We start from the raw sequence: 13,385 nt of genomic DNA, 5'->3' as shown, positions 1-13,385 counted from the left end.
ATGGTTATTGAATTATTCTTGAGTTTGTGATTGAGATGGAAGTGAAGCTCATACATTTCTGGTGTAAAAATAGCTCCTAAGAAATTCCTCATATTGTGTGTTTAAAGTAACCTAAAGTAGAGGAGAACGTTGCACCCTGAGGATAATATACCTAGGAACACGTGATGTTTTATGGTCAGTATTTCAGTCTGGTGACCGATTACAGAATAGACTGAAGGAATGCGCACTTGACACCCCCATAATCTGTTTGCGGCATTTTATACGGTTTTAGTTTGTTGTGAAACACGAGGTATTGTGTTTTACAGCATTCGTAAATATTTTGGGTTCTACCAATTTATGTACTGTACAACATATTAAAGCTGTTTGGAAGATATTCTTAATACTTTGGTTACAGAATTTCACGGAGAGCAAAATTTTTGCATTTTTAAAACTAGTTATACGAAAGGTTTTGAATAAGTAATGCAACACATTTTTCTTCTGGAAGCAGGTTGGTTTTATTCGGTATTCCAATACACCATATTAATCTCCACTTTTTTCGCTACAAAACCCTATTTTTCACCATAATCTCCGTTCAATGCGACGGCCTTACACCACCTTACTGGTACCGCCTGTAAGCCCGCATGGTACCACTCCACTGGTCGATGTCGCAGCCGGCGTCTTGATGCATAAATAACCGGCCCATCATCCACGTACTGCATCCTGCGAAGTGCATCCTTCATTGGGCCAAACAGGTGGAAATCTGAGGATGTGAGATCCGGCTGTGTGGTGGATGAGGAAGAACAGTCCATTGAAGTTTTGTAAGATCCTCTCTGGAGTGCGCAGACTCGTGTGAGACCTTACGTTGTCATGGAGAAGTTCGTTTGCATCTTTGTGCCCACGAACACGCTGCAGTCGTTTCTGCAATTTTCTTAGGGTAGAACAATACACTTCAGAGCTGATTGTTGTACCATGAGGGAGGACATCAATTGAATAACCCCTCAGAGCTCCAGACGACCGTCGAAATGACTTTACCGGCTGTGGGTGCGGTTTTGATGTTTTTCTTCGGAGGAAAGGTGATGTGGCGCCACTCGTGGATTGCCGCTTCGAAGTGGTGAACCAATGTTCGATCGCTTGTGACAATGTTCGACAAAAATTGCCACGATCTGTCTCGTAACGCGCAAGCAATTCCGCACAGATGGTACTCCGTTGCTCTTTATGATGTTCAGTTGGATGGCGAGGAAAACGATAGTGCCAGCACAACCAACCGAGACGTGATGTTTGATTGTCATCCGTCGATCACCTCGAATGAGAGTGTCCGCACTTTACAAACTGAAGGAGTGACAGCTGTATGCGGCCTGCCGACACGCCGGAGGGCAGACAGGTTTGCGCGACCTTGTTGCAGGTGCCTCTCCTCATAAGTCACCGTGCTTTTGTTCAGGTCTCCGTAGACATTCTGCAAGTGCCTTTGAATATCTGCGATGCTCTGGTTGTCTATGAAAAGAAACTCAGTGACAGCTTTCTGCTTGGAACGCATCTTCGTTGCAGACCTCATTTCGAAGGCTACGCAGAGCGCCGCCACCTATCGGAACTTCATGAATGTATAGGGGCTTAAACAGGAGTATTCCACGACGTCCCACAACAAATTTCGCAGTTTTTCAATCGAAACCAGGCGAGGAAAAGAAGTGCTACGTTACTTATTTAACACCCCTCACACTTCGTTAGTCGTACATCATTTTGTATATTGAAACAGAAGATGATCTACCAATGGAACATGTTATATTTCGAAATGAGCTGAGTTTACTCAATGTATTAACAGCTTTACTTGTCTCGATCATGGAAATTTGCGATAGTATTTAATAGCTTCTATTTCAAAATGTATTTAATTTGTAACTGGCTTTTGATAATACTTAGGTGGCTATTAGAATAATATTTTGACAGATAGACTCTTAGTTACAGTATTAACAAGATTTTTTGACAGTAACACTTCTAAATTTCAGTGGAATATGTTCCTAGGTACGTAGCCATGTTGTACCTTGAAACATTTTTCATATTTGCAAAAATCTTTCTTTTTTTGGAGTGATTTTCCTAACTTTAAAAGAGACTACAGCACACAGTAAATGACGCTATCACTTAAAAATGAAATACGAAAGTATACTAAACTTCATTTACACGGCTGGCTAGAGGCGAAAGTCAGACAAATATTCCAAGATACAACATTCTCCCCTACAGGGAGAGAGTGATCTCCTGTGATGATGTATAAAACTAGCGTCGTATGTATTGACCTACTTTTTGAAAATACTTCATTATCTTTCGAAATTCCTATTAATTTATCTTCTCTGTATTTATATGTGAGACATAATGCGTTCCTCATTTTCGTCTTATGTATGTGATTACAGTCAATTTCGCCATTGTTTACGTATTCTCTGCATTCTTCAGAATCATCCGACAGATTTTTGTTTTCTGTTTTCTTCTTTTCGTTTCTTGTTACACCACATTGACTCCTTTCCTGCACGTACAAACACATAAAATCATGAATGAAATTGTCAGAGAATTTTTTTTGGTGTGGGTTGCATACATTCAGGGAGAAGTATACATTCAGTGACAGACTTTGATGATTTATGACCCCCTCCAGCCTTAACCTATTGTTCTGTTTGTTGGTTTATGACCTCCTTGGGGATAATCCATCCTTCTGAAAAATCCCTCACCCCTCCTCTTCCACCTTCACCATCCCCACCGAAAACCCTTCGCTGATACAACCACACCTTTAATACCAAATCAATTGAATAATTAAACACATCAATAAATTAACTAACCCTTTCCCCTCTGAGAAATCCGATTTTCTATCATTCCAGTCATCCCCAGTGCCCTCCATGGCACAGGTGATGCATTCTGACAGACATGCACATCCACAACTGTGGCTGTAGTCACAGCAGCAGTTTTCTCCAGCCTCTGAGCGTTGGCACTGACGGTTTATAAGGGGACGAGCGCACTGCATATGGATATGGGGCTGAGTGGGCTGTATGTACAAGTGTTTTCAGCTGTCTCAATTATTTCGCCATGACAACTGCTAGAATTGTTGTTTAGTGCTCCTCAATAAATCGCAGTGCATACTGTCTTGATGTGATACTTGCTGTTGTGACTATCCTATCATGAGGGAGCCCCTTTCCTCATATTCCTCATCCTGGTACAGGTGAGAGAACAAACTTAGGAATTCTATAGTGCTTTATAAAATACACTTAGCAGACCTGTAGTGGTTAGAAATTCCACAATCGTGACGATATTACTCACACTGAAATTTGAAATTCCAACTATCATTTTATACAGCACCACTTCCAATCGAGACATCATATTCACGAGTGGTCACTTTATTGTTTCCAATAGCGGTACTATGAGCACACACATCAATCCAAGCACTCCACATATTGTCTAAGGACATAAAAACGATGTAACTGTGTCAGTATTCACCAACAGGAAACAGGGGGAAAAATCAGAATGGTTTGCAAAAGTTGTCGGATCGAATCCTGCCAAATATGCCAATCCTAGTATCCAGCTCTAGAATGCTAGCAAAAACTGTCTCATACAGAGGGTATTGATTATATAATTAGTTAATCAATCTGATAGAGTGAGGAAATATTGCCAAGACATTCACTGCTGGTGATTTACCAGGCCTCCATTACTTTGTTCAGGACAACAGAGCAGTTTTTGTGTGACACATGACAGATGCTCGCTGCGCAGGAAGTAGCCACTTGAGTGAGAGAGAGAGAGAGAGAGAGAGAGAGAGAGAGAGAGGGGGTGGGGGGGGGGGAAGAAGGATGTGTTTCGACAGGAATTTCTCACGTATCGATATCAAAGAGTTGCCGCCACTGATGCTCAGTCCAACAGAAACTAACCAGAGGGTCGATGGGGAGATTGGAAGGGAAAGAATTAAGGGATAAGGAGTGGAGAGGTTGCCTCTCTCAGCATGCTCTGCTCATGGTGTCATGAACTAACTCAGTCGGTACCTGCACTGCAGGGCAAGCACATAGAGCTTTCACTGACTGGTTTGGAAGGTGTGTGTCTGGGAACAAAACAGGAAGTGAGTCTGGTATCAAATTTTAAAGGAAGCTGACAACTGGTAAGACGCATTTCTCTGCGGGCGACAGGCGCCTCCCAGTTCAGCGCGTGGGGCTCAAAGGATTGCAGGCGACAGGGGGCATGTGGTACAGTGTGGCACATGCTGGAATACATGAAGTGGTCGACATGTCTTCCATGCAGGCGGAGCAAAGACGGGATCAGAAGATTTTTAACAGTGTAATTACATGCGGTGGGTTATGTTGACATCAGTTTCATAACGATATTCATTGTGTGATCAGGAAGAAAAGTGATCTATTTGATTAGTTCTTTTTGATGCATTTTACAAGACCTGCATCTTCCAAAACAGCAGACAATGATTAGCTTTTCCACCAAATAAAAGAGAAATCCACCATCTGCAAATTGAATTTTATAAATACACAGTATATCCTTTTCTATGTAATTAACATTTATTTGAATTGTATTTCATGAGATCCTTCCTCTCTAGCACAGACTGAGTCGTTTTCCCACCAATTTCCAGATGGAGGAGGGCAGGGGTGCAGGGGGTTTCCCAGAGAGGGGGGGTTTTAATTAACTGAATGATTTAGGTAATTAATCAATTAATTTGATATCAAAGGTGTGCTTGTATTGGCGAGGGGTTTTCCCAGAAGGTTGGGGGAGACGGAGGTGGAGGGGAGGGCGGGGGGAAGGGCTGGAGTATTCCTGAGAAGGATGGATTATCAACAGGGAGGTCATAAATCAATTAACAGAACAATAGGTTAATGGTGGGGGGTCTTAAATCAATCAAGTTTGCCTCAGAAAGTATGCTTGGCCCTGAATGTATGCAACCCACACTAACTAAATGCACTTACTCTGCTATATCCTGACTACTACTCTCTTCCTTATAAATGTCATTTCTAATATACTGGGAGGTTATAATTAAGCTTTCGCTACTTGAACTAGTGCAGACAGAAAACTATTAATCGTATGGGTGCCCAACTTTATAGGAATGATGTTCAGACTGTGCACTGCAAGATGTATGTTGCAAGTGGTGTATGTGTCGTGATTTGCAGTTAGGCATTGGTGCTGGTATGGCGACATAGCTTTGAAACACAATCATCAGTTTACATTATAGTTGCAGTCAACATGGGTCTGGATATGTTGAGTAGGGCTTTACTCATAAAGCTGTTTTATCAAAACAACAGAAGTAGTGGTGCTGCTCTTCGCGACTATAGACGCATTAAAGCGATACAGAGAGGTCGTCTTTCCTCACCATGATTGAAGAACATGATTCGGAAGTTCGAATTAACTGCTGATTTGGGAATTGTTTCTGGGAGAAGCCGACGGTTAACAGCGCCATGGCTCAGAATACTGGATGCAGTGTGCGATCCTCAAGCAGCGCATGAGCTGTCACGACAGCCGAACATTCCATGGTGCACCATTGTTACTGGCAGTAGAAGAGCAATGTCTGGCGTGGTTCCAGACTGTCGTGGATGCAGGTGGCTCTCACACTGAGCAAAGTTTGTAATTTGACATGTAAACATTGTACGCAATTAACAAATGTTACCCTCTCATGAGGACATTAAAATGTGTTTCTTTGAATAGTTTATTCGTCAGTTCTCTTTCACGTGTCTTTGCAAATGTTTCCACAAAGTTTCATTTTGTACGATCACTCATTTTTGATGAGGGCCCTCTCAAGTAGCGAAAGTTTAATTACAACTGCCCTGTACGTTGAGAGGCCAAAAGTCATCTGAGGGCCACTACGACGCATTTGTCTCCATATAGCCCTGGCAGGAATGGATTCGTGACGCCCCCCACTTTCAAGTCGGCGGCCAACGATACGTAGTAGACGGGTGATCGCCTGGTTGGCTCTGCAGAGGCGACGTGACGTCCGTTTATAAATACCTGTGGTCGTCCTACGCGATGGTTTACACGTATGGAAGCATGGTCTACGCGATGTTAAAGAACCACCCTAGACACCGCTGACGTCGTAAACCCGAAATGCCGGCCGGAGTGGCCACGTTTATTACACACCTGTCTTTAGCAGAGTGCTCAGATATCGTGTCTACAGTCACAGCACATGCTCCATATAGCCCCAACGTTCGGGACTCAGACACAGCACATGTTGAAATGGGACAACCCTTCACGTGATTTTTAGCCACTCAGTTCACTTTGTTGCCGATTTGATATTAGACAATGACGAAGATCTCCATTCCGTATGATTCTGTGGTCCGGATCGAAGTCGACGTTCTAACTCGTCCCAGAGATGTTCCATTGGATTCAGGACTCTAGGCAGACCAGTCCATTTAAGCAATATTATTGACCACAAACCACTGCCTCACAGATGCCGCTTTATGAGAGGGTGCATTGTTAGGTGTTGGTGTAAAATACAGGGCTGCTGGCACAAGTTGCATCACTGGTAACGAATAAGATTCTAACAGATAAACTGCGACTGAGATATTCGAGTGATTTCACTGATAACGTCGCTACTTACGTGGGTTGTCAGCATCGAATCCCGAACTGTCCGTGGTCCGTGTCCCCCCGATTTGAATGCGCGCCATGATTTGAGTCGCGCGCCGGTCCGCCATCTTGAGAGTCAGAGTCATAATTTAAGCGCCGTCTACCACGGCCGCCAACTGAATAACAAAAACCTCTAGACGGACCAGCCACAGGAGACACATCATTTGCAGAACTATCACACTCTTTTAAGCTAGAAGATGCCTGTGCACATGGAATATTTTCAATATCACGTAAATCACTACCATCCAAATGAGGAGTTGGTAAAACTACTCAATTTGTTCTTATTCATGGACCTACTTTATTTTGTGGTGCTAAGTTAAATTTTTCTTTAATGAAAGTTTCTTCTTCCTCCAGTTTGGGTAACGGATGGTTAACTGTAGCTTTCGTTGCTTGTAACAATGCAGGAAGAGCCGGTTTGGAATCCTTTGAAACTCGGGAAATCTTAGCTTACCGTACTATACCGGTTTCTGAGATTATTATTGCTAGTGAGGGTTCTTATCTATTTCCGCACGGGAGTTTGTCTTTGTCTTGTCGTAGACGTTGTAAGATAAATTCTGATTGTGGTCCGTATAGATATGGGGGGGGGGGGGGGGGTGGGCAAACTGAGTCATCTCATGATTCGTCAGAGAAGGACAATGAATCACAAGCGGCTTACGAACTTCGAACACGATACGAGTGTTGTGAGCTGCTACATTTTCCGTATGCACAAGAATAGCCTTGTCAGCGGTCAAGTGCCGTCTGCAACAACAATATGACTTTCCAAGTAGACAAGTGTACTTTGTATTTCGTCATATGTATGTGGGACTTCCCTCTTCAGTGTTTAATTAAATCAATTTTCTTTCTTGTGTGATTCATGCAACTGTCATAATCTTCTAAGAAGTAACTGTCTTGGAACTCAATCTAATAAAAGTTCTGCATGTTTGCCTGTGCGAACTAAATTTTGATATAGTCTTGCAACTATTGAAATTAAGCGGCACTAAACACTTTGTATAGCTTTGCCTGTCTTAAATATTTTGATTTTCACACTCTGCAGTTCTCATACTGTATTTCCCCTATGTCTTTTACAATAAACTGTATAGCTGATATTTTGTTACTGTTTCGGAGGAATGCATTGGCCTGTCAACTGACACTTTTCAGCTCGTTGCAACAGTTTATATAGATATTGTCTACATGTTTTCTATGATTGTCCCTAATACTATGATAAAGGTTCCATGCTCTTCTCCTTACATTATAATGTCAGAAATTATCGAAATAGGTTGCATGTTGGCACTATATTCCTGCTTGCGACATTGTAATCAGAAAGAAGTATATAGGAAAGTCTTCAAGGTTTATTGAAATGTATTGCGTCATTTCAACACTCTGAGTTGTAGATTTCTTGCTAAATCTGACTCTCTTCTGTACGGTACCCCTCAGCTAAAGAATTATTGATATGTCGTGCATAAAAGCTTTGGGAGACGTGTCAGTCGTACTCTGCATTTACGACAAAACTCTCATCTTGATTACAATTATTTATTATGTTTCTTTAATCCTTATGCTTTTCAGCATTACTACGACACTGTTTCTTTGAAAATGACGTAATGCAGAAACACGTAAGTATTAAAAATACAATAAATACTTGTGGTTAAGATATAATAACTAAAGAATTATCCATGAAAAAAATACGTATTAATGCCGCACTGTTTCCGTGTACTCTAATTAAAAAGTATAATGTATCTGACAGTAGTATTCATGTAGATTATCTAATGGACGGCTTATTATTTCTCCTATGTTTAGATGATGATGTCATAGACGATTAATATCGGAATCAAGCCTATTAGTCTTTCATTGACTTCGGCTCTAATTTCCCTTTTAGTTTTCAATATTACTTCCATTCTATATTGGACACTAACATGAAAATTCTCTTTCAGCATCTGTCATTACCGAAATTTGTTTTGATGTTTGATTATAACTTATTGTCTTTAACTATGACAACCAGTTACGCATGTGCATGGTTTTGTAAGCCCGAAATAAATTCGTAAATGTAATAAATTTCAAAATAAGAATTAATTTTGAATTTTAATTGTTACATATTACATTATTACTAATTATCAACGGAGGTATCCATTTGCTCGATCGATTTACATTACTTTGGTCATGAAAATAATGTTCTATCACTGTTTGCACTCTTTTTCTACGGATTAATAAACGTTCGAACACATTTTTTTCAGTTTTTTTTTTGAGGCCAGAAGAACGATTTCATGAGTTCAGTGAACATGAGATTCGACAGAAACATTAGTTTCACATAGGTGACATTAGTATTTATTCAAAACATGATGAAGCCATTATCTTTGCTGTTATGCTTCCATTATAATCCATAGCGAACGTGGTATCTAAGAGAGTTAATTACCTATTTGCGAGCGTAAGAAATGAAAATGTTCAACTTGTTCGGATGTTAAACAATAATAAAATATTGTTCTCAACTTGGTTTTGTTGTCCCATAATTTGTTTCGAGATACAGTCTGTGACCTTGTACAGAGAATGCGTCGTTTTTTTCGACAAAACGTCACATGCTATTGCATTTTATATGACTAACAAATTTCATATGTAGATGTTTTGATTGGTGGCATAAGTAGGTCTTCATCATTGCTTCACAAGAAGCTAAGGCATGTGGTATATTTCGATCCACGGACATAAAAAAAGAATGGTCATGGTAAGTCAGATTAGCCCTTTATCGTACAGTTTTTTCATGCAAAGTTTCTAGCAGAAGGCGCTCAGTTCGATGTCATACAGATTTCATTGCAATGAAGGGACGGAACAGACACTATAAGGAGATTTAAGATCGTCGGGCAACCGAGATATAGCAATGTGATTTATTTGTTAATTTTTTGAAATTTAAAAAAAGATTTAGCTTTATGCTTTATTGCGTCGAAACTATTAAAACTTTTTAACAGTTATGCGGAGAGATGGTGAACAATTTAGTGCTACAGACCGCGTCATCGTGTGTCCTAACCCAAAGAAAAGCAAGGAACAACCGTTCATTGACTTCTTCCATCAAGTCAATCCTATTCCCCCTAGCAAGTAGATAACGACCTAAACTGAAGAGGATCGTTGTTTAATGTTACTCGACGTTCGGTAGCTGGACATCGATAGAGGTGGCGCAGTGGTTAGCACAGGACTCGCATTCGGGAGGACGACGCTTCGAACCCGCGCCCGGCCATCCTGATTTAGGTTTTCGTGATTTCCCTAAATCGCTTCAGCAAATGCCAGGATGGTTCCTTTGAAAGGCCTTTTCCTTCTCGACCCTTCCCTAATCTGAGCTTGTGCTCCGCCTCTAATGACCTCGTCGTTGACGGGACGCTGAACACAGATCTCCTCCTCCCTCCTCCGGCAGCTGGACAATGGAGACGGGTTTGTACGAACTGTTTCGCAGAGGATGAGCTTGCAGTAAGCCACAATGATCGCCCACTCTTTCGATAACTTGCTATTTCCAGTTAGTGCATTCGTTCTTTCGAACTACTGAAATCACTAAACAACCTGAACAGGAAGGGGACAACGTTTAAAAAGAAACGGAAACACAACCAAGACTGGAGCTATGCGCAGCAGTATATAATAATCTCCGTCTAGGGCCCCAGAATCGGCCTGCAAGAGACAACTAACTGCCGGCCACCGTGGCTAAATAGTGTCTGACAGGACCGAGCGCTGGCTTTAGTAATGTAAAGGACACATTGGGTCAAAAAATCCGGAAATTGTCCCCTGAATAAAAGTGCATTTATGGGAGTGTTTCCTAACTCACTGCTTACGTGCCGGAGGGTATGCAGTTGGAAATGAAGTTCAAGGCCGCGGGGGAGGGTGGTACGCAGCACCTTAACGACCGCCTTGCTTGCAGCTGCTACTTCGATCGTAATGTGCAGGAGGGAACTTTCTCAAGCGGAAGTGTGCATTTCCGTCCTCTGTGGAGGCGTTTACTTCGTCATTAGCATATGAGTCTCTCCAAGCAAAATGAAATGAGAAGTCAAATAGTTCCTTCTAATAGGCCGAGCGCGGTGCTGCAGTAATACGACACTGGCGGACTGCTGTTCAGATATGTCCAGTCATACAGATTTAGGGGTTCCGTGGTGTTTCTCTGAGTCGCTCAAGGCAAATGTCTAGAGCGTTCCTTTGAAAAGGACACAGCCGATTTCCTTATCTAGCCTTCTCCAACTCGAGCTTGAGCTCCATCCCGGCTGACTTTTGACGTCGACGGGGCTTCAACCCCAGTCTTCATTCTTCCTTCCACTAGGCGACAGTTCGTCTTGGCCAACTGCGCTAGTGTTCCATCTCACATGTTTCTGATGACGACGGATTTTTAAAACCCGTAGCAACACGGTACTACTGTGTTCTGCCTTTTTATTTGAAGGTACGGAACGGGAACTGACTTCACTTTTGTAGCCGATTACTTGTGAAAATTTCACGTTACATTGTCGATGGTGAACCAGCAATAGAGGTTAAATATGTGCCAATCTAGCAACTCGCGCCGGTGAAACGTTGGAAAAACCAGTAAACGGTCGTCGGCTCAAGATACTGGGACAAGTTTTAACAGGCAACACGTCAAGTAGTAGTCAACAGTTTTATAATTTTTCGTCTTTGATACATTGTAATGCATCAGCCGCACATGGCTCCCTCAGTATTAAAATATCGCGTATATCAAACCACAACTGTACTAAAATAAATAATCAGCTATCGATGCAACAACAGTTGCTGCATGTTTCCACAATCCGTACCTATAATACTCCATTTTTACAAAGGAGTTCCATTACACAAATAAATATGCTACATCACGTAATGTCAACTATGTCACTTCAGACCAAGAGACAGTTCATGTACTTGATAATAAGGAAAGAAGATTAAGAGACTAAAGTCCAGTCGACAGCGAGGCCCTTCGAGATCGGGCGTAAGCTCGTATTGGCTGTGGACAGTTCTAGAAAATCATCTCGTTCTTCGCCTGAAGAGAAATCACGGACAACACTTATCTTGAATGCCATAAAGGGATTTGAATCCTTCATGTCCTAAATACGAGTGCAGCCTGTTAACCACTGCACCACCTCGAGTCGGACGATGTGACAGTGGGTCTCGCAATTTTTAATGGTTTAATAGTGCAGCAGTAGATTCCCAATACGGAAATAAAGTAAGGCGGAATGGGATATTTAGAGACTGTGGCAAAGGTGAGATGAAGATACTGCTGTATCGCCATTCATTTTTCATGAACTTTGCTCAAGAAACAAATATACATGTATTTGTCTAACGTGTTCAACGTTGAGAGCAAACTCCGAGGAGTTAAATCAGCGATTATAATTTTTATTTTCAGAAAGTAAAGGATAGAGGGGATGGTATTTTCAGCATTGGAGCAATGGCTCTTTATTGTCTTATAGTCATGATTGTAGGAATGGAACCAGTCACATTTTGTTAGCAGTCATTCTCATGGACGTAGCATCGTTCCGACGTCTAGGTTCGAGACCAGGCAGGTACTCAGACCGTCGCTTGTAGTACCCACTGAAAGCAACTAAGTCAGTCTTGCCATATAATTCAGTGCAATGAAATATCAATACCCGAAATTATGCATGCTGTCTTTGACGTTGTGGAAACTTTAGAAATCACAGATAATTGCTGACTGAAGGGGCTTGGTTTCGACTCCCTGCCGGGTCAGATATTTTCTCCTCTTGGGGACTGGATACTTTTTGTCCTTACATTCGAATCGACATTACTGACACGAAAGTCGACTCAACCACACTGTTCTATCGTCTTTGCACTACTGTGATGGCTGCATGGGCACCAATCGAAAGCCAATACATTGAAATAAAAAAAAAAACACAAATACAGTATATGTCTGTGTACATTATTAATCACCTTTACTTCTTCGTATCACGAGTAATGCAGGAGACACTATAAGTGAATTTGTACGAAAACTGGTTGATGTTGTGGCCATAGAACTAGTACACTGAGCATTGTTATGACTACATGAATTGTGTTTATTGCTCATGATCACAATTCTAAATAGTTCAAGGATCTCCAGATGTCAAATATCAGAAAAAAAGCTTTGACGTTTGTCCATCATTTCGTCAAGAGGCATTTCTAGTCTGAGTTAAAAAGATCAGTAAAATGACCAATTTCTGCTTCTTCTGACTGTCGAATCCCACTCGTTAGTGATACGGGGACGAAACCTCAGGATGTCGAAGGGCGGCAAAATTACAGAGATCTGAAAAGAAAAGAAAATCCAGAAACATACGTGCCTTTTTTTGCCAGGTACTCAGTCGTGTGAGATCTTGCCACAGTGTCTGTAAAGTAAAGCAGTGGAAGGCCACACAACACACCTGTTGTCGCTAACTGCGCCGGAGGCGAGGAGCTCCTGGGCGCTGTCGCCTCACTTTGCTGCTAAGCACGGGCCGGGCCATAGCGGGCGGCGTGCACTGTCTCAGCGGAAGCCGCACACGCACACGGTGTCACAACAGCTGCTAGCCTAGCTGGGGAAGCGAGCTGGGCCGCTAGTCGCCGTGCAAAGCGGGAGCGGGAAACAGAGCCAGGTACTCACAGGTAGGAACAACAGTTCATTTAGAGACGTCGTGGGGGGTCCGTCGGCATGAGCGGAGGCGGCGGAGCGGCGGCGGAGGCGTCGGACACGGAGGCAGCGCGGCTGGGCGACGGGCGCGCACTGGAGGCGGCGGCGCCAGCGCCGGCCCGCCGCCGCCGATCAATAGCCGCGCCGCCCCAACCCCCGCCACTACAGCCGCTCACTGGGTCAGCAGCTGATCGCCGCCATCTTGCGTCAGCTGTGCGCAGGCCCCGCCTTGTTTACACTGCTACTTCGCCGACCGTTGCGCCTT

General features: G+C 42.7%; 1 protein-coding gene across 1 annotated transcript in view; it reads right to left on the bottom strand.

Annotated features, from left to right (window-relative positions):
* LOC126251651 (tripartite motif-containing protein 2-like) overlaps positions 1 to 13,128 on the bottom strand; it is a 419,447-nt gene extending 406,319 nt beyond the window's left edge. Inside the window, exon 1 of the mRNA XM_049952206.1 lies at positions 13,094 to 13,128. Within this exon, the coding sequence (XP_049808163.1) occupies positions 13,094 to 13,113 (20 nt within the window). The 5' untranslated portion in view covers positions 13,114 to 13,128. The remainder of the gene's footprint in view (positions 1 to 13,093) is intronic.
* Positions 13,129 to 13,385: the final 257 nt, after the last annotated feature.

This window comes from Schistocerca nitens, chromosome 4 (genome assembly GCF_023898315.1).
Source record: "Schistocerca nitens isolate TAMUIC-IGC-003100 chromosome 4, iqSchNite1.1, whole genome shotgun sequence".
NCBI lineage: Eukaryota > Metazoa > Arthropoda > Insecta > Orthoptera > Acrididae > Schistocerca > Schistocerca nitens.
This window is presented reverse-complemented; position numbering and strand designations above follow the sequence as displayed.